Below are 22,880 nucleotides of genomic sequence, written 5' to 3' on the forward strand. Positions count from 1 at the left end.
TTCAAATCACTGTGAAATCTTCTTGTCATCTCGCCTTCAATAACTCTGTGCTCCTCTGTCCTCATCTGTACTCAACTAATCTTCACAATTCACTGAGAACACGCTCCATTCTCATCCTTGTGCTCTGAACTGCTTAACACTCCTGGACTGCCTTCTCAGTTATTCTGGAACGTCTTACAATTAATTCTTCGAAACGTGTCACGTATGAGACTGCGAGTTCTTAGGTCCGTTACCAGCACTGTATGTGTGTGGCGCGGACGACATAGAAAACACAGTCTCATCTATCGTTGAATCTTAGACCGTATTTACGGAGTCGTTGCCTGGCAACGCGTTCATCAAATCAGTAAAAAAAAAATAAAGAGGTAAAGCTGTCTTTGCAACAGGCCGTGAACGCCCGTATGGGTGTGAGGTCGAGGCTCCCACGTCCTCTAGATAGTCGGCTCACAGATGGCGGCGAGGTTGTCAGCCTTACGCAGCCGCCACCCTTCCCCCCCTCCCAACCAGGAAAATTTCTGGCACGAATTTCTCTTAGAGGCTGAGTCAATCCCTGAGCAATAGTGCGGCTGGAAGGATTAAGCCAATTGAAAAATTCAATGACCTAATCGAGGTTCGATCCCGCGACCTTCCGGCTAACGCGTGCCCCCTGATCAAATGAGTTGCAATATTAACTTCATCATCACAGAAACCCGGAAAGAACACTGACATGACACATTGTTTCTCCTAATCAAATTTCCAGCGGAATACACTTACTCTTTTCAAATTGACGGTCGTTAGAATACTATTAAAAATCCAGTTCCTACCTCATAGCAAGTCGACTACGTCTTCAATGCAAAAGGCCAGCCGGTTAGTGATATTTGCGGAAATAATCTAAAAATCATGCAAACACATAAAAAATCTATGGTCAAAATTCGGAGACTTTTAGGTGGTAGGCCTGCGCGTAGCAACCACTAAAGGGTTGATGTAAATCAAGAAATATTCCTTCTCACGAAACCCAAGGGGAATATATCATTAACACGAATCCTTTGTGTAAGACTTTTGACAGCATTTTAACATAGACTTCCACAACATCCTCTTTTTAAAAGAAAAAAATCATAAGATCCAGAAAATGTACTTCTCTGATTCTTCCGAAACGTTGGTCACCACTTACCGGAATATTTCTTTTATATATCTCCGTTTATTTGTACAATCAGTCCATATTAAGGCCTACAAGTACGTCTTGTGAAATTCTTAATCTAAGGCTTAAATACTAATAAAAGAACATGTCAGGGAGAGTAATGCTCCAGTGAGCATTCTCTAGGGCTCTATTTCGAGTATGAATTTGTTACTGTATGTATTGCATTTATATGAAGCGCGTCGTTAGGTCGGTTGGCTTACGACTTTTCAGTCTTCTTGTCTCGTCTGCGTTGTTTAATAATGTGGTTGCCAGTTTATTTGGATGTGCTGTTATCTTGTATTTGTATTTACGGCTGATGTTTGTGGTTTCTTCCCGTACTGTGGATATGCCTAGATCGGCGTGTAGTAGTCTGTTTGGGACGTACCACGGTGCGTTGGCTACAGCTGGAAGTACTTTATTTTGGAATCTCTGCAACATGTTGGATGTACTTGCAGTTCCCCATAATGGTGCGCCGTAAGTCCAAATAGGCTTCAGTATTGTCTTGTATACTAGGAGTTGATTTTCGGTAGAGAGTTCTGACTTTCTGGCAATTAGCAAATGCATCTGACTACATTTAATGTCCAGTGCCCAGTTGTTTTCTTTTGGCGAGAATATGTGTGCGCCAAGTCAAACGCCTGTCCAGGTGAAGGCCTAAGTATCTGATTGATTCCTCTTGCGGTATGCATGTTCCGTTTAATAGTACCGGAGGGCAGATTCCGTGCCTCAAAGCGAAGGGTGTAATAAGATCATAATCTACATTGCTTCAGCTGTGAAAACCTCAGAATTGTTATTTCTACGTATATTTCGCCGTGCTGATGCGGCAACTTCTCCGACAATCATGTTGAGCGGGAATCAGAAAGCAACAGGCGCCCTTTCTGATCACAGACAGACACGAGATAAAAAACTACGCAATTACACACGTACTTGGACAAGCAAAACCATCTATTCATAGCTGCAACTGAGAACCAGCATGCATTCATTATAAGCTAGGAAATCCGTCTCTTCAGTGAAAATATAAATCCTGAACACTGTCAGAAATTGCGATATTCCAGGTTCTCACTGCCGTAAGTATGTTCAGGTATGTGACGTCATGGGTGACAACGTTTCGGAAGAACCTAAATATAAATTATTTACTTACTTACTTACTCATGGAGCTGAGCCCTTCTTGAGGAGCAGCCAATTCTGCAGCTACTCAAGAATTTCCCAGCATTTTATGGAACCCGAAGGTTCATTACCGTGTTCACAAGAGCCCTCCACTGGTCCCTATCCTGAGCCAGATCAATCCAATTCATACCATAAATACGTGTAGAAATTTGTAAGGCAAAATCTTCACGGTAGAGAAGATTCATACTGTAATCTGGGTTATGGCACAGATTATGGTAGATCGGTACTGTTTTTCGGTGGAAAATATTGTCTTCATCTTCATGGCATAAGTAAAAACTGAGGGAAGGTCGTCTTCCGGAAAGTTCATTACCACTGGCCAGGCTACGCGATGCCACAGTCAGAGGACAATTAATTATAAACCTGGAGCGTTTCCAGTACAAGAACCGGTTCGGTTAATATCCGTCACAGATCCAGTACCTGTACAATAACTGTAAGTATCTTACTGGTTGCAGGCGTGGTACCCATGTCGATAAGGAAGCTGACTGTTCGGCGCGATACCTTGCAGCACGCTTTGGCGGTTGGAAGGAAGTCGGTCATCGAAGAGAGACGTAAATCACAGATAAGGCGAGCAAGTCAAGCAGTGCCTGGGGCCAACAGACGGGCCATAAATATAGAGGAGAGATCCGACGAGGATTGAATTCGACCGCGAGGCAACCCGGACCAATATATCGACGGCAACTGTTGTAAGAATATAACAGCCAACACATCCAAATCGGCATCCAGACAGTGCATCATGTTGAAGACTTTTATACACTATCAGCGGACCTGAAGTCATGTCAGCTTCGATAAATTGATACCCTCTAAGCTGAGACACGAAACATTGTGGGATTTGTAACCTAACATCTGAAACTGATACAGAAATGTTAGCGTAGTGGGGGAAACAATCATCCTAGAAATCACGTGAAATATGACGTAAAATGTTCTTGACAATGAGACACGAGAATAAATTTATCTTATTAACAGAAAATCACATGAGAAATTCGTCAGATAAATGATGCTATAAGAGAAATAATCAATTCTATCCAAATCTACCTCATTAGGCTGTATTCATGTAACTGGACCAAATGAAAATGGTCATGTCGGCGGCCAGACAAGTCATAAAAACGTTTAAAAGATTCAGTTGGTGTCTTTCAATCTGAAGAAGGCAGTTCTATCTTCTGGGATAGAATGTCATGTAGTTCTGTGTAGGTCTACCGAGCATCGAGTGAAGTAAGCTGCAGTGGGAAATGTAAAAACTCGAGGGTAACGCTGGGAGGGGTGGGTGGGAATTAATCTATGGGACTTATCTCCATGGCTTCGGCACAGTGCTACAATTACATGTCCTTTCATATTTACCCTTCTATAACTACTTATATTTGTTAAATATATTTGAAGGTATGAACCTGAAAGTGTCTCTCTGTCTCAGCCATCGTCCATCTTGCGGGCGTCTCCCGAACACGAGGATACATCTCGGAATGAGAATATGGGTTTTTCTTCAGTCACAATTAGAGTCAGATTTTCTTTACGACTGGCGGTTTACTGCCAATCAGTTCATCTTGGATACAAGCCCCTTGAGACTCACGACCAGTAATTTTATTTCCCAACTACACGTTTTCTTTCATAGTCCTTATGTAACATCCTTTCTCACGAGAGGATGGGTCTGTAGTTTTACAATTGTTGCTGGCCCACGCCAGCGCATTCATACTCAGATCCGACTCTTACGTTACTCGTGACTACATTTTACTCTCACAAATTCGAGACTGCCACAACCTTGAGAGTCAAGACCCCTGACTAATACCAGAGTTAGCGTTACTTTACGACTGTTTTATGGTCAGATTTAAATATTTAGTTGGAACCTCACAGAAGACACTGATGCTTGGTTGTCACCTCAAGTAATATTTGTAGGCTCTAGGCAATGTAACAATGACAGCCACTGTCAACTTGTAATGACGCATTATCAGAACCACATAAGTTTAAGACTTTGGTGGGGTACACTTTTCTTTCAGCTTTCTACCTGCTTCATGCTGGTTTCTTCAACCCCACAGATGGAGGCAACATCTTCCTCCGGAACGTCTGTTAATTTTATCGGACTACACGGCGTTATGTTCGTAGTTAAGATGGTGAAAGCCTCAAATCCTGAACACAGAAGTTGCTTGTCACAGCTAGAAGGCCGAGTCTGCGTGTACACGAACCTCCTTGCGAAGTTTCTTAATCAGGTAGAAACCAGTTTTTAGGGCATGATGTGGCTGGCTGCGGAAGAAACATGGCGTCAAGGCGCCTACTTCATAATACCCGCCAGAAATATCCTACTTCCACAAAGCGCATAACAGAGGTCTACTTAATCAGATAAACTATACCCGCTATGCAAATCCGGGACATTCAAATGACAACAGAGCCAATAATTTATGGAATTTGTCAGATAATCAGCAACTGCAATGGATAAGAAGACAGTAATAGACTGAATTTCTATCGATAAATGAACATCACAAAATCGTAACAACTGAACGAGGACATAATAACGCTGACAGATGGAAATCACAGTCGGCGGACCTGATACGTGGACGTGTCATGTTTGTATCTTACATGTAACAAGTATGTCAAATGCGTACTCTAACAAATAAACAGGAATAATATAAAATAGTCAAATTAGTGTTTTAATGGCTAGAAAATAAACGATTATCTTCTCAGTTGGAAGCTCTGTGGACTGAATCAAAGGAACCGAGCCGAAAACTGTGGCGAGTTTTCATAATGGTACTTTAAATGTTCAAGACATAGCACACAAAGGCGTCAACTTCACGTAGAGACAAAAAAAGATAAAAGAAAAGAAAGTTATAGCTACATAACTCAAAATTCACATAATCACATGAACTGAAACGTGCACAAGTTTGTGGTGTTCAAGTTGTGACGCCTTATAATTTCGTAAATATGTACAAAAGTTTCGAAGGAACCTGATGTTTCCGTCTTCAAGATAGAAAAGTAAACTTTTGTTCTCTGAAGATAAAGGCTACCGATTCCACCGAAGTGTTGGTTAACACCTACCAAGCTCCACGGCATCATACACCACAGACGAAATAATCTTGATGCGCACCGCCATGACACCTTCTAGTCTCACATAAACATAAACAATCTGCTCTGATAGACTTTAAAGGATTCTGACGATGGTGTATGATGTACAGAACTATAAGGTATATTTTGGACTCTATCCATCGTCTGGTATATATAAGACAAAAAAAACAGTGACTGAGACTAGCTCTTTCTAACGGGCCCAACTGAGTAGGTCTATCTTGCCCTATCCACCTGAGGACGGAGACAGATCCAGTCTCCGAAACGTTGTGGTTTTTTGTTTTATATATACCAGACGATGGATAGAGTCCAAAATATACCTTATAGTCCTGAATCTGCTCTGAATTTGTTAAAATGTTGTAAACATATAGTGAATGGTTGTGAACTGAACTTAACTGTCAGTAATGCAACAGCTATTATATTAATGGCTTAATTAAATCAATATAAACAGTACTTTCCTTACGAGTATATTATTTAAATGTTGTATTCTAGCCTACTTGAATAACACAAATGTGCTTTAATTGACTACAGATTGTTGAAGAACCGACTAAAAATTTTTACCAAAATATCATTTTCTTCCTAGAGAAAATATAAAAATTTTGCCATTATAACCCCCCTCTAAAATGAATATCTATAAACAGAAAGAAGAATTTATTTATTTAAAATCATATTTTCTGTACTCTTGCGAACCCTCCTTCGTGTATGCTTAATGCCTGTATGAAAGGAAAAACGAAATAATTAAATTACTTTAAACATTATTTTAGCGTATTTTCACACATTAAGTAAATCGTCACAAGGTGAATTGCTGTTTCACGCAAATTATGGCTTATTATTTCGTGAATCCTAGAATTTCTTAACAGAGTGCTCACGAAAAATTCAGAATTATTAACGTTAAACCAATTCGCACATCCTTAACCAAAGTACATTAAAGGGGTATCAACTCACATATTTTGAGAAAAATTATCACAATCAACGAATTGATCTGTTTGTTGATTAATTTCTTTAACTTTAATACTTTCCCACTGTTTAAGCCATGAAGTTGAATTATCTACATTATAATTTTTAAACAATTAGTAACACAGAGGAGAGCTTATTTATTTGCACGGTCGTTCTGAACGAATTTACATTAAATTTGGTATAGGAGTTATAACAGAATCGTTAGTCTATTACTATTTTGGTTTAAATAAAACAAAAAGAGTGGACTCCAAATGAAAACCACATGCGATTCAACATCTAGTTACGTCGAGAACTTACTTACTCATGTAGCTGAGCCGTTCTTGAGGAGCCGCCAATTCTTCAGCTACTCAAGAACTTCCCAACATTTTATGAAACCCGAAGGTTCATCCCCGTGTTCACAAGAGCCCTCCACTGGTCCCTATCCTGAGCCAGATCTATCCAATCCATACCATCCCATCCTATCTCTCTAAGATCCATTGTAATATTGTCCACCCACCTACGCCTTGGTCTTCTCTATGGTCTCTTTCCTTCTGGCTTTCCCACCAATATCCTATACGCACAACTAGTAAAAATGTAGGAATTCAGGTTTTCACAACGGTTATTATTAACAGTTCAATATTCTGGGGTGTAACGTCGGATGGTTCGTTAAAAGTCAACCGACGTTTCGGGGAATGTGTTGCCTTCGTTTTCAGGGTCGAAGAGTAAACCAACCAAGAAGCCGAAGCCTCGGTAGGCTTTCAGCGGACTACACAAGGCTTTATATCACAGACGGCAGAGAACATTCAAGAGGACAATCTAATATAACAGACTTGAAATTCAGATTAAGTTCTAGAATGTGATACCATGTAGTGCGACAGTCAGGTACCATTGTCTTGTGGGTACATACTGCTTCCATCCTAGGCGCAGAAGCCACTTCAACATTACTGATAGAGACACTACATTCCTCAGAATATTTGTAATTACCCAACAATCAGTACAGTGACACATCCTAGAACACCAATCAAAAAAACTTCATGGCTTTAGTCCGCAAGCGAACTATACCTACCGAGCGACCGCCGCTTATCGGCTAAGATAATGCCAACTTTAGCGGATAGAGGGTGTGGCGTGGTCAGCGCAACGAATCCCCACGGCCGTTAATTTCGGTTTTCTAGACCGGAGCCGCTATTTTTCTATTCAAGTATCTCCTCAATTTTCCTCACGAGGCTGAGTGAACCCATTTCCAGACCTGTTACTTCTCAGAAAATGTGATAGCGCCGGGAATCGAACACCCAGAACACCAGTACCTGAAGAATACATACACACAAATGCGTGTCAGCGTCTGAAACTTCGAGACACACCAATGTAGCTACACTGTCCCTATGTTTAACTAATTAAACACTAGGCCATGAAGTCGTATGGGGGAATGGATGTATAGCTCCACAATTTCGTGACCTCAACACTAGTTGGTAAGTGGTCAGCTTCACGCCTTGGCCGCTTTACCTACGGGGAAAGAATCCCCCTACCCTTTCGATAGGAGACCGGGTGGGCCCCAAAGCTGGTCCAGACAACGAGGATAAGAGAAAATTCTTGACCCTACCGGGACGCGAACTCCAACCCCCCGGTCGTCCAGCCCGTAGACATATTGGGGATTGTATATTTCACTTTTTTACTAAACATAAGGTACAGAACAGGGAACTTAAGTCTCCAGTTGCCATTATAAAGAGACCCTTCCATTGTCAAATTCCTGGTTCTGGGCTTCGCTCCTCGGCGGGGAGCCTTTAGTATACAGCCCCATAATTCAATTGTACAAGGGTCAGCCTTGAGAGTTTCAGGTTGCCAAGGGAATTTTATTTACCTTATTTTCCAACATACTTTCCTGCAAACAACCGACAGTGAGCCCCATGCAGAGGCAAAAATAATTTCTTCCAACATAAAAATGTCTTTACGTAACCCCACACAGAATTTTGAAGCATGCATAGTACGAGTAGAGACAGAGAATGCATATACAATTTTAGTCGAACAAATGGACTTCTCAGAAGCTTGTAAATGTGAGGGTAATATTAAAATGGGCCTGAAAGCACCAGTGTATAGTAAAAGCAAGAAATTGGCCTGTTTGAAAACAAAATACTCGTACACGGCAAAAATTGTCCAGCAAAATAAATTACTATAATTCATATTTTGGCATTGCACCCAGAAGATTGAGGTAGAAGATTCCTCTGAAACGTTGGTAATTACCTATGCGACTGCGCATAGAAGATTCAAGATGATTTATACAGCATGTAGATTGATGCATAAAATTTTTTTCGAAACGTTTTAACCACCAACCAGACTACATGTTTTTATTCCCCACAACAAAACTCCGTAGTTTTAGTCCGCAAGCGAACTATACCGACAGAACGACCGCCATTTATCGGCGAAGTTAGTGCCAACTTTAGCGGATATAGTGTGTCACGTGGTCAGCGCAACGAATCCCCATGGCCGTTAATGTCCGTTTTCTAGACCGGAGCAGCTGTTTCCTTGAAAGAGCTCCTCATTTATCTTCACGAAGCTGAGTGGACCCCGTTCCATACCCACTACTTCTCAGAAAATCTGGTAGCGCCGGGAATCGAACCCGGACCTCTGGATCTATAGCCAGGTACTCTGACCACTAGACCACAGAGCCCCCCTCCCCCGAGCAGAATATTCTAAATTTTCACCTTGGAAACTTGAAACCTTAAATATATATATATACGTATTTAATGGCGACAAGGGGACACACACACACACTCGTACAGCTAAAACACTTTATCAGTTTCGAACCATAACTCGCGTACAAGGTACAGTTGCATCTACTGGACTAGCTTATGAACATAACGTGTAAAAGCAGCTCAAGAAAATGATTCCCGCCTTCTTTATAATTCGTACGCATCTCAAACTAAATCCGACTGGTTTCATCAGATGTAACTAAGTTAAGCTGCCACAAAAACACTTATAACTAATATGACGTGTTTACGTGTAGGCAACAATTGATTTATAATCTGACCTGTAACCCAGACGTGGAATCTTTGCATAAATTCAAATTCCGCACTGTTTCATGGCAGCCATTAGTGAACTTTAACCTGAAGGGTATATGTATTGTCTGAGAGGCAGTGATACGCTGCACAGTGCTGCCACATGCGGCGACATTCCATATTAAAGAAAGGAAAGGAAAACCTGTTGATCGTAATCCAGAAATCGCAAAACTGCTCGGAAAACGTTTATAAACTCTGATAAATAGTCATGCTGTAAATACCTTAGTATTTATTGCCTAACCCAAGGGATTATAAATGCTTCGTAGGGAATATCAATAAAAACCTGGCTTTCTGTTCTAAAGACCTGGATTCATTATGAGATTTGAGCTTCTTGTGACGGCCACAGTGAAGATGTTGTCTTCTGGGATGTGACACCATGTAGCCTGGTAGAAGAACGTCTCTTCTATCCTGAAGATGGAGGCATACTTCCTCCAGAAGCAAGGCAAAGATCTACCGGGCTACATTTCATCAGACGCCTAAAGACGGGAATATTTAAAAGCCAATTCTAAATTAGAAATGCAATATAACAACTTTCTGCTACTGTACTGTACTATAGACTTTGTTGTCGTTTCGTAGAATTTTTGTGCTCGAGTATGTAGTACTGAAACTACGAAATTGCACTTTTGATATATAGATTAATATTCATATAAACGTATGTTTTTCACAAGTCTCATCTTTTTACATTATCATATTAGGTTCTACTCCACCGAGAACACTTAAAATCATTAACATTAGGGCATTTCTCTCACATGTGCATGTATACGCCACCTTCATTGATCCTAAAGTTGCTTGGTTTTCGAGTTACATTTTTTGTGTTCTGAAGGAAGTTCATAACTACAATATGAAGTAGCGTGTATCTCTGTATCCCAGTTATCAACATAAACAGATTTTATGGGCATGAGCTGACCCAAATTTTATGAAATTTCGAACAGATGTTATGCCATCTTGCCACCTCTGACCACATCTGAACAATATTACAAAAGAGAACGAGATGAGTGGCTCAGGTACCACAAAAGAGAAATATGAGAAAAAGATAAAAAGTTCAGATGGAAACCGTGGAGGGAAGAATTTACTTGGAAAGATGTAGACAAGATGATAATATTAAAATGGACATTTAAGAAACATAGTTCGTAGTGGCGTGATCTTAGAATACGGCCCAAAAGTGAGTTCTTTTGAACATATAATTGAACCTTAGGGGTTGCAAAATATGTGGGGAGATTGCTTCACTGCTGTGTGTTAGCTTTTGAAGAGCGTCTCCACTCCAAGAAGCGGATAATTAGTTACAGTTGTCTTCTTTGGCGGCGAGGCCCCTGGGTACAGGAAGTAGCGATCTGTTCCCTCTCGGTTGAATTTAATTAGTCAGAGAAGAACTCCGTAAATTAGGATCAGAGCAATGTGCTCGTAACAGACACTATGTGGTACGAAATTATTTGTTATCTTATCAAATTTGCCTTGCCAATCTAGACTACCATATCACGAAATGGAATGAAATTCAATAAAACGATGTAACCTTGACATTCATGTGTGCCGAGCATAGTAGCCGTGTGGTCTAGGGCATATCTTCGCTTCCTGCAACTCTGGGATCATGTGTTCGAATCCCACTCATACCATGGATGTTTGGTGTGTGTACGAGTTTATTCTGTGCTTGTGCTCTCCTGTGTTTAGGTAGCGGCCTTGCGACGGGCTGGACACTAATCCAAGGAGTTCTACCGTCTGGGAAAAAATGATTTTTTTTTCTGTGGCGCTACAGCCCCAATTTGGGCCTAGGCCTACCTCCATGAAACTCTCCGTTTCACTTCGGTTTACTAGATCTTACACATGCGGTAGGACTCCTTGGGCGAGTGATCAGCTCGTCGCAAGGATTATACCTGTAGACAAACACAGAAAAACGCACACAAACATCCATGCCCTGAGTGGGATTCGAACCCACGATCCCGGCTTCCGAGCGAGTGAAGACAGTGCATGCCTTAGACCTCTCGGCTACCGTGACCGGCGTGAAAAGTGATTACGGAAGTGAATAAGAGGCCAGGGCCCTGAATGGGCTGGAAGAGACACTAAAAAAAGAAAAGAGATGTTCAAGTGAGCATGTGGATATGGGGCCGGTTAGTGCCGTCTAGGAACATGACAGATCTGCGCGCTTAAGTAGGCATTTCAATGAAAGAACAGTGAGGGTTTTGCTCCCCTAAGCTGCATAGTTCGTCTGCCACTGGGAATCACGCTTGCCACGAAAATATACTACATCCCCGGTTGAGATTCGAAACGAGGATTTTTAAAATCTTGATGTGATCTAATCACTACACCGTACCGTTCGGCCTTACTCAGAAAATATAGGCCTAAAAGGTAAAGTTTTCCCTTTGCTTAATTGCGATGGGGCGTACGGGGGAGTGGAGGTATAGCTTCGCCATTCTTAACTTCGGCAATAGATAGACATGAGTGGTCAGCTTCATGCCCCGGCCACTTTACTCCCGGTTATGAAGCGCCCATCCGCACCTATTTAAAATGAGGCGGGGCTGGCCCCAGAGACTCTGAATTCGCCGGGCGTCCACCCCACAGGCAGTCACTTACTTACTTACTTGCTTACTCATGGAGCTGAGATCATCTTGAGGAGCTGCCAATTCTACAGCTACTCAAGAATTTTCCAGCATTTTATGGAACCCGAAGGTTCATTACCGTGTTCACAAGAGTCCTCCACTGGTCCCTATCCTGAGCCACATTTATCCAATCCATACCATCCCATCCTATCTCTCTAAGATACATTTTAATATTGTCCACCCACCTACGCCTTGTTCTTCCCAGTAGTCTCTTTCCTTCTGGCTTTCCCACCAATATCCTATACGCATTCCTCGTCTCCCCCATTCGTGCTACATGACCTGCCCACCTCATCATCCTTGACTTGATCATTCTAATTATACTTGGAGAATAGTACAAGTTATGAAGCTCCTCATTATGTAGTTTTCTCCAACCTCCTGTGATTTAATCTCTCTTTGGTCCAAATATTCTCCTCAACACCCTGTTCTGAAACACCCTCAGTCTATGTTCCTCCCTTAATGTCAGAGACCAAGTTTCACACCCATACAGAACCACAGGCAAAATTATACTTTTGTACATTCTAATTTTTATATTTTTTGACAAGCAGACAAAAGGTTCTGGACTGAACAGCCAGTCACTATACCGACAAAACTATACCGACTACGGAAGTGTTGACCTTTATTTCCTTTTGTTTATACTTGCCTCTACGTACCTGCATATCTCTGCGTATAACGAGAGATGTATCTGTGTACATCTACAATTCGTCATCGAAATTTTGCATTAAATACCGCATAGTAGAGCAGGGTATCCTAAGGAACTATGACAAAAGTATAGATAGAAACCAACTTGACTCGCGACGGTCTGTGATAAGAACAGCAGAGCAGAGGAGACCACAGAGCGATAAGAGGCGGTGGCTCGCTCGGTACAGTTCGCTTGCGGACTACAGGCTACGGAGCTATATTTTCAGAATCCTGAGGAAGAAGAAAATGTTCCTCAGGAATCTAAACTAAACTACGTTTTGACCCAGAAGACCACAATCCAAAACACTCCAACCCAGTTCACACTCTTACAAAACCAGTAATATCTCAGGTGGCAGCTTTCCCGTAGGGTTTATTAATAAAGATTTTATTTACATTCCTTGGTTCCTCCGCGCCAATGCTCGTTATAAATGCAGGTGGCCATGTCCCAACTTTTTCGTTTGAAAACTACTCGAAGGAGACTAGGAAGTTGAAGGTCTGACCACAAGATGGAACCGGTGGACTGAATTGATGCTGGCAGGTATAAGATCAATTATCATTTGTTAACGAGCGGTACAGAAACCAGACCAGCACCTGCATTCGACCCACGTTCCAAGGTCGACCGCAGTGCTCTTTGTTCGGTCGGTGCTCGCTCGTGTTCTTCCTCCGCCCGTCTAAGGGGTTTCTCTGCACCGGCCATTACCAAGTCTGCCTGCCAGGTTCATGTCCGGGGTTGGAATAAAACGGGAATTTCAGAATTCTCTTCAATCCCGCGACAATGAGAGAAAGGGCCCCTATTTTTGGACACCAATCTCACAGTTTCTTGGATCCTGTTGCGTGTCTCACTGATGCAGTATTTATATTACTCTACAGTATAAGGGTCGGCTTTCTATAAGCTAAACTACAGTGTTAAGCAATAGAAATAAAAAGACAGCCAAAATACTATATACTCCGCCGGTCACGGTAGCCAAGCGGTCTAAGGCATGTACTGTCTTCGCTCGCTTGGAAACCGGGATCGTGAGTTCGAATCCCACTCAGGGAATGGATGTTTAGTTTGTGTGCGTTTTTCTGTGTTTGTATACAGGTAGAGGCCTTGCGACGAGCTGATCACCCTCCCAAGGAGTCCTACCGAATGTGTAAGATCTAGAAAAACCGAAGTGAACGGAGAAGTTCATGGAGGTAGGCCTAGGCCCACTGGGGCTGTAGTGCCAAGGAAAAAGAATAATATATACTCAGCTTCCATGTAAATTTACGATAAGTGCATGATAAATTAATTGTAACTAAAAACCGGACGTGAAAATTACACACATGTGCCGAAAGATGCCTTGAACAGACTCTTCACCTGCTGAAAATAGTGTTGTGTTGTGTTGACAGGAATATGTATGAAGTCTGAACTCTTAAACACTGGACACCAGTCAAATCTGTCCAACTGTTCAGGTGCTAGCGAGGCGCCTATCTGTCCGTCCCATATGTACATACATATATGGCAGAAAAAGAGAAGGCATTCCAAAAGTATTTTTTTGGCATTTCGGGAGGTTCAAAATGTGTAAATCTGTCAAAATTTCGAGACTGTTTTTTTTTAATTTCACAGTAAATTCTCATCCAAAGTAGTGCGTGTATGTGAAAGTAAAAGTGAGTTACTTCCATGCCTCGCACAGGATTCGAAAGTATGCTTCCAGACTTGAAACTTTGCAAGACGACAGCCCTCCCGACTGACCTGTTTGCTGTAATTGTCTGGAAGATTTACAATCTAACACACGTCACAGTGGCATGGCTGTGAGAGCCAGCAGGTGTTGGCACCGAGAAGGGTGTTGTCTGTGAAAGGATCAGGCAGACAATCACGGGTCTGTGGTACTGGCAAGTTTCCCTAAGCCAAACAAAACTCTCAACGACCAACTGGCGTGAAGAATTGGGTGGGCTGATGGTACCTGTAACGAGGGGTTAACTCAACCCACTGCCCACTTTCGGATACAATAAAAAAAGCGGTTGAGCGGGATTTTCATACATGTTTAAAGTCGAAATGTTTACACTGTATTCAGGTTGTTGATTTCTCTAACAGTTCTCAATTAGCGTGATGATGATGATGATGATGGGGAGGAATGTATGGCAATAACTAAATTATAGACTTCAGAACAATTTTATAATAGAATTAAATTGCCAGATAAGATTCTATATGGGGCAAAGTCGGGTAACTATTTTGACCGGGAGACCGGACGGGACAATTTTGTAATTTAACAATTTCTGTACTTCAAAAACTGTGTAACAGGTATAACTGAATAAGAACATGACAAAAGGGGTTTCTGAAGCCGGTGCTAAGAATTATATCGAAGGACGAAATGAGAATTTATAATGTACAAGAACGTTTGGAAATGTATATATGGTAGAAGAATTTAAGAGAGTGTGCGCTGGTCATGTAGCACGAATGGGGGAGATTAGGAATGTGTATAGGATATTGGTGGGAAAGCCAGAAGGAAAGAGACCACAGGGAAGACCAAGACGTAGGTGGGTGGACAATATCAGAATGGATCTTAGAGAGATAGGATGGGATGGTATGGATAGGATAGATCTGGCTCAGGACAGGGACCAGTGGAAGGCTCTTGTGAACACGGTGATGAACCTTCGGGTTCCATAAAATGCTGGGAAATTCTTGAGTAGCTGCAGAATTGGCGACTCCTCCAGAAGGGCTCAGCTCCATGAGTGAGTGAGTAAGTAAGTAATATAAGCGTCTGGAAGAAACGTGTAGAAAGGGCGACTTCTGGACCTTTACCGTGGAAAGTATATAGTGTGAGAAGACGCAATCTGGGAAGACCCGGGAAATGCTGGAAGCAACAGTGCAATTAGACCCGGTACGGAAGTCTAGTACATTCACTGCAACCGTAGAAGAAAACTAAGATGCATTGGGGAGTGGAAATATAGATCCACGCATTCTTAATCTCTGCAGAAAGTCAGGTCAAGGAAAGAATGTGTAGCAGTTACCGCCACCTTTCGTACCTTCCAACTCCCACCAGTTGCGATTGGTTTTGTGGCTTTTGTTCTCTCTCTGTCTCTCTCTCTCTCTCGCAATCCCTTCTCGGTTTCTTATTGACGCTGACGGAGAAGAGATATGAATTGTTAAATAGGCTGGAGGAGAAGCGACCAACTTTAACTCTCACTATGTGTTCATTCTTTCCCTGACCCGAGAATAGTCGTGAGCGTCGAGGCGAATGCTTTACTTCATGAGTTGAGAGCCTCTGGTACGTACTATAAATGGGAAGTTTGGTCTCTTCAGACTTCTGACAGATAAATACCGTAATTCACAAGTTGTGTTCCTGCCACAGATTAAAGGATTGTGTTTCATAATCATACAAAACAATGGACAAACTCTGTTAAAGTGGTGGGAACTGTCTTTAAACGAGGTTCAAACCGGGAGTATAGAATGGCCGTGAGATAGGGGCTGCTGTGTGATGCCGCCTTTTATTTCTTGTTCCCGGCTTATCAATTACAAGAAACACATTGACTGGCCTTGCTATTGTACATGGCGGGCGGCAACATCAAACAGTGCATTGTGCGATTCTTTCAGCTGCCACGGGTGAATGATAAAAGGCAGCAACCCTCCATACACACAGGCCACATCAGAGTGGGTTTAGTGGAAAGTAGGGCTCCGATATTGCCCAAAGGAATCGTCAGAAAGAACAGGCGATCGCACCTGTCCTCTTCCTTTCCTCTCCCTTGCCCTATCGCTCTATTTCTTTCATTATTCCGTGTATTTTTCAAGGATAGCACATAGAAGTACAAAACTGGCATTAACACTACGGTTTCGTAAGTTTTGACGCTTTGCAGTTCTGACGATGGATACAAACGTTCGGATTAAACTACTGCCTCAGTCATCAAGGTATGGCTTCCAGCCATCTCATGTTTTCATTTGACGCTATATAAAACTCCATGGCTCTAGTCCGCAAGTAAACTATACCGGCCGAGCGACCGCCGCTTGTCGGCGAAGTAAGTGCCAACTTTACTAGATAGAGGATGTCCTGTGGTCAACGCAACGAATCCCCACGGCCGTTAATTTTTGGTTTTCTAGACCGGTTTGACGCTATATAATCCATACAATTTAAAGCGTCATTAAATAAACATGTTCATCCCCTTTGTTCCACTATATTTTCTTATTTTCAGGCCCTTTACATGCTTATTTACGTTTATCTTACAACTACTCGTAAAATTCGCCACTTCGCTTGAATCAGGCTGATGTCGAAGCGGCAAGTGGTACGTTAATGAGAATCTGAAGGGATCACAGACCACTTCATGAGGCCTTGTTTCAGCCACACTCTGGTTGTTCACTCCCAGGGATGTTACACTGAATATGCCTTTCTCCTAAGAACACAAGCCCGACTAGCGAACACCAAGCTAATTTGTTTCTATTAAAATGAGCTAAATTTTGGTACGGGCATCATTACAACCGTCTGACTAGACACTGTCTTACGAAGAAGTTCGAACTGAACATTGCCCAGAGGCAAAATAAGTAACCTAAACATCTGACAAGCGGGAACATTACCGCAAAAGCTGCATTCACTAACGTAGGACATAAAATTCCCAAAACGAACCCTCTTCACTGTCCACTAAAGTCACCTGTAGCCTGATTACAGGGCCTCATTAGCGGCTTGTGATGCGGACTAAATGGAAAAGTCCACTAATTGCGTTAAAATGGAATTTGGTATGGGTTAATATGGCTGAAAATTGGAATGTCCTTATGACACTTAGTGAAAGCCTCCAATACCGAATTGAAAGAAAAACAATTGTCCAATGCTGTTGGAGCTGATAATAGGTCATAAGCAGAAAAACGGACATGCTTGACTTCTGTACCCTAAAAAAAGGTTAATGAAACAAATTTACTTAATTATAGACAGAAGCAGCTGGAACATTTAGAAATAATAAATGACGAAAGAACACTAATGAAATATAACCCTGAAGGCAGGAGAGATCTCTGATGGTCCAGATGATACATGTACTTGTATGTCATATCCAGCGTTAACAAAGCAAATATATAAACGAAATACGCTTGCGTGACTGAAAAGTTTATATATATTGAGATCTTACGTAAAATATTGCCTTGCTACGTACTCAGACAGAACAATATTAGGGCGTCTCTGAAGACGGATGCCGTATATCCTTTCGAAACGTTGGTAACTGTCTACCACAATTGGATGCGTTACCAGTGTTTCAGAGGACCGTACTGTCTCAGGCACAATAGATCACTGTGGTTGTGGTGCAAGAGCCAAGAAGGCCCACCCCTTATACATTCATTCATTCAACGTACTGTCTCCATCTTCAGGGATGTCCTAATTATGGAACCCAGAAGAAAACGATAAAAGGCTTCATCGCTGTGGAAACCTTGAATCTTGTAAATGAATGAACTGGACACATTCTGTAAACTTGATCCTGCCAATCCGAGGAACTGTGGGTGCAGGAAGGGTTTCTTCCATTGTCCTTACAAACTCACGTCTCTGCCGATTTTTTAGGGAATTTTAAAACCTTTTGTGTTTAAGTGAGAAGAATGGCTGTTAAATTTATTTTAATTGTTGGTTTTAATATATGGTAGGCCGGTCACGGTAGCCGAGCGGTCTAAGGCATGTACTGTCTTCGATCGCTTGGAAACCGGGATCGTGGGTTCGAATCCCACTCTGGGCATGGATGTTTAGTTTGTTTGTGTACGTTTTTCTGTGTTTGTGTACAGGTAGAGGCCTTGCGACGAGCTGATCACCCGCCCAAGGAGTCCTACCGAATGTGTAAGATCTAGAAAAACCGAAGTGAACGGAGAAGTTCATGGAGGTAGGCCTAGGCCCACTGGGGCTGTAGTGCCAATTAAAAAAATATATATATGGTAGACTCCCTGCTTTTAAATTTTTATTTTTCCCCCCAAAAATTATGGGAGACAGGACAAAATCCCCGGCTATTAAACACTCTCATCCATCTGCATGGAAAGACTCACAGGTGGCCACCTCCTACGGAAATTTCGCAGAGATATTCCGTCCCCACTGGTTCGTACAGCTACAGATTACGCAAGATACAGGAATCAAGTCCTTCGTTTTGTAATATCCTCAATTCCTTACAAAGCTGAGTTTCTCTTAGGCTGAAATATTTTCCCTTGACAATTTATTCTCCCGTAAAATAGGTCCCAGACGTTTCTACTGTGACAAAGTGACCAATGCGATGCCATTGTTTTAGTCCGCAAGCGAACTATACCGGCCGAGCGACCGCCGCTTGTAGACGAAGTTAGTGCCACCTTTAGCGGGTAGAGGGTGTCGCGTGGTCAGCGCAACGAATCCCCACGGCCGTTAATTTCGGTTTTCTAGACTGGATCCGCTACTTTTTCATTCAAGTAGCTCCCAATTATCCTCACGAGGCAGAGTGGATACCGTTTCTGACTTACTACTTCTCAGAAAACCTGGTAGCGCCGGGAATCGAACCCGGGACCTCTAGATCTGTAGCCAGCAACTATGACCACTAGACCACAGAGGTGGTCGCCGATAAGCACAGTGTAACTGGAGCGATAGTTTTGCTTCTGCAATTGGCTGTATGACTATTTGGCAACCGCGAATTGTGGCTGAGGTTGGGTGCGGTGTTGCCGCGTACTTAGATGGACTAAAAAATCTGCTCTGGCTAGTGGCTGACCACAAAATCACTAATGTCACATCAGCAGGTAGAGACGACACATAGACAGAAATCCCCAAATCCTTCATAACTCTATGCGTGGGGTACACAGCTCCTTGCCCCCTTCAGAACCTGATTAACTTCACACACTTTTAAAGTTGGTAAAGACAAAATTTTGGAAATGTTTACAACTGTGCTTCGATTTACTCTAAAAGCTGCAGTTTCGCTTCTCAGATCGTTTTAGTGGATGTCTGCTAACGGTGTGTTCTCTTTGTTAGAAGGAGCGTGCTGACGAATAAGCCATGCACTTGTGTACCTGGCTGTACAGTGCCGAGCAATGAGATGCGGGGCGGATGATCTTCATGCCTGGAGGGAGCAGTGCAAACAGGTGGTTCTGCATGTCGCACAAAAGTAGCTTCAAGGGACCGCCTGGGAGAGTCCCAGCCTTTTGGCCACAATTACGTAAAGTAATTCGGCCATTCCAGGGATATGTTTTTTTAATTTGATGCTCATTAAGAGATGGGTAAGCCGTTAGACTTTAAACTGGAGACTGCCTTCAAAGCCCAAGAAGAATAAGAGAAGAAAGATCGAAAAAGATAAATAAAGATAAAGACAGAAAAGTATAAAAAGGTGTTTATAAGGAATACTACGAAATACACAAGAGGAGAAAGATAGAAGAAACAAAGGAAGAGGGATAGAACAAGAGGGGAACAAGAAAAGAAAAGACTGACAAAAGAAAGAGCAGAAAAAATGAATAAAGGAAGGAAAGTAACAGGAAATAACGATATAAACTATCAGTGGCAGAGTGACAGAATCGTTGAAAATGTTAAAAATATTAAATATTGTGGCGCATAGACCAGTTGCTAGGTAAAGACCTCGAAACAGACAAACAGCCGTTGCTGTGCAATAGGCAAATAAATAATAGTGTTGTGCAACCAGATTCTAGCCAACGGATCAGTAATCACGTTCCAGTGGCTACAAATACGCAAACAGCAATAGAGTTACTGTTGGAATCAGTGTTTCCTATTCGGTCCGTGCGAAGTGGTTATAAGAAAGGCAAATGGGGTGACCCAGTTAGTATCCCGAATGGAGGCTGGTTCGAATAACTCCACCGTAGCTCTGCGAGTCGTAAGAGGCGACGAAAGGGGAACCCAGTGTCTGGGGCTATAACTGGGCCACTCTGTTCCTGGTGGGCATAAGGTAAAGCGCGGCCGACGCGTAAGGCTGACAATCTCACCGTCATCTGATAGCCGACTGTCTAGAAAATGTGTGTGCCTCGACGTCTCACTACGCTATGGGCCTTCACGGCCTGTTACAGGGAGAGCTTAACTTGTTTGAGCGCATGTTTGTTTTGAGTTTCACACCCTTTCCTTATTTGGGGTTCAATATGATTTGGAGGGATGCGGACTGAATTAATTTGGCTGGGGGCACGAACGAGTGCTCAGCTCGTACAAGAATTCCATGAAATGTGAAGAATATTTTGTCCTGTGAGCAACCGTTAGCCTCCTCAATACTCTGCAATGATTATTAGCCCGTAGTATACTAATGGCCGTGTAAACTTCTGAAAGACAGGGGAAGTACGTTAACGAAGGAGTTCCAGAGAGGAAAGATCTAGAGAAGGTGCTAATTGCTCAGCTACTCAAGAAATTCCTCGCATTTAATGAAATGTTGGGTTCATGAGCATATACACCCCTAACTGGGCCTCGTTCTGAGTCAGATAAATCAATTCCACATCGCCATATCCTGCTTTTATGAGCAACTAGAATATTATCCACCCATCTATGTCTAGGTCTCCCAAATGAACTCTTCCCTTCAGGATTTCTCACTAAAATTTTGTACTCATCTTTTCCTGTTTTTCACGCTGACTGCATACCACACCAATTTCAACGTCCTGAATCTGATTATCGCAATAAAATATGGTGAAATGATACATTTATGCAACAGTTGATATTCTGTACTAAACATCGTCAGAGAAGCCACGAAAAGAAACCAGTTCATCTGTGAGTCAGTAAGTCAGTAGAGACGGTTCTAGTTCCACATCTGATAAGATTCGTTGCGGGCGTCTCGTGGTACAATAGTGCGGTATTCCGGCAAAAACTTGTATTGAGTGAAGACCCTCAAGGGTCTACAGAATTCCCGGGTCTGTTTGGCGTTGGTGTCGCGGTTTCCTCCCTTTGATGTTCCGCGTAGGGGAAAGCACACGTCATGTCTTGCTCCTGTTGGCATCTTGAATGCAGGAATGCTGCCCTCCAGCCATCTCCTTCTGAATCTCGGTGCACGATGAACAGTAAAAGTAAAGTAATATAACAGATTCTTTTGGTGGGTAAAAAGTAAGTAAAGCTATCCCTGTACCAGGCCGTGAAGGCCTATAAAGTTGAGAGACGCTGAGGCTCCCACATTATCTAGACAATCGGCTCAAAGATGGCGGTAAGGTTGTCAGCCTAACGCGCCGGCCGTGCTTTACTCCCCAATGTGAGCCGGGGTAGCGTAGTCGGTAGAGCAACTGGCTACGGGCTGGACGATGGAGGGGTCGGAGTTCGAGTCCCGGTATAGTCAAGAATTGTTTCTCTTCTACGTCGTCCAGACCGACTCTAGGGCACATCCAACCTCATATACAATGGGTAGTGGATGTTCTTTCCCCGGGGGTAAAGCGGCCGGGGCATGAACCTGACGACTCACCTCCAATTAGTACCGAGGTCAAGAAAGCGTGGATCTATACATCCACTCCACTTATACGTCTTCATGGCGTAGTGCTTAATTAGTTAAGCACAGGGACAAATTTACCTTTTTACTGAAAAGGAAGAATATGCTAAAAGAAATATAAATTAAATTCAAAACAATAAGTAAAGAGGAAACAGGATCGTAGACAACCAAAATAAGCATACTTACAAACTTATAAAGGGCAAGGAGACGTGGGAAGACCTACATGTAGATGGAAAGATTAGTTTGAAACAAATTCTTAGCAAGTGAATGAGCGGAACGAGCTTGTAGCATGCAGGTCTGCTACTTGAGTTGGAAGAGGTAAAAGAACAATAACAAGAAAGAGGAATTTTTTTATTGCTAGTGGGGTGGGACTAAGTCCCTTGTACTGCGGCCACTTCTGGCCTATTGTACCAGCCCCAGATGATAGGTGAGGGTGATTGTGGAGCAATTGGTGGAATGAAGATTGGCAGGGGAAACCGAAGTACTCGGAGAACACCTGCCCCAGCGCCACACTGTCCACCACAAATCCCACTTGACCAGACCCGGGATCGAACCCAGGCCGCCGCGGTGGGAAGCCAGCGACTAACTACTTGAACTATGACGCGGCCCTATGGAAAGAGGAGGATGATGATACGTTTACAGTATGCTCATAGAAATTCCTTGGCTTTAGTACGCAAGCGAACTATACCGACCGAGCGACCACCGCTTGTCGGCGAAATTAGTGCCAACTTTAGCGGATAGAGGATGTCGCGTGGTCATCGCAACGGATTCCCACGGCCGTTAATCTCGGTTTTTTCTAAACCGGAGCCGCTATTTCCTTTAAACAGCTCCTCAGTTATCCTCACGAGGCTGAGTGGACCGAGTTCCAGACCCACTGCACAGTATGCTCATAATTTTAACTAATATGATTGGACCTGTGTTACATTTATTAAATATAGC

At 42.7% G+C, this 22,880-nt stretch overlaps 1 protein-coding gene and 1 long non-coding RNA gene across 2 annotated transcripts in view; one reads left to right on the forward strand and one right to left on the reverse strand.

Annotated features, from left to right (window-relative positions):
• The window catches only part of LOC111862174 (chitin synthase chs-2), a 49,675-nt gene extending 45,792 nt beyond the window's left edge, over positions 1-3,883 (forward strand). The window contains exon 23 of the mRNA XM_023847358.2: positions 2,770-3,883. Within this exon, the coding sequence (XP_023703126.1) occupies positions 2,770-2,954 (185 nt within the window). The 3' untranslated portion in view covers positions 2,955-3,883. The remainder of the gene's footprint in view (positions 1-2,769) is intronic.
• The window catches only part of LOC111862176, a 270,613-nt gene that overhangs the window by 81,386 nt on the left and 166,347 nt on the right, over positions 1-22,880 (reverse strand). The window lies entirely within an intron of this gene.

Source organism: Cryptotermes secundus, unplaced genomic scaffold, assembly GCF_002891405.2.
Source record: "Cryptotermes secundus unplaced genomic scaffold, Csec_1.0 scaffold1186, whole genome shotgun sequence".
Classification (NCBI taxonomy): domain Eukaryota; kingdom Metazoa; phylum Arthropoda; class Insecta; order Blattodea; family Kalotermitidae; genus Cryptotermes; species Cryptotermes secundus.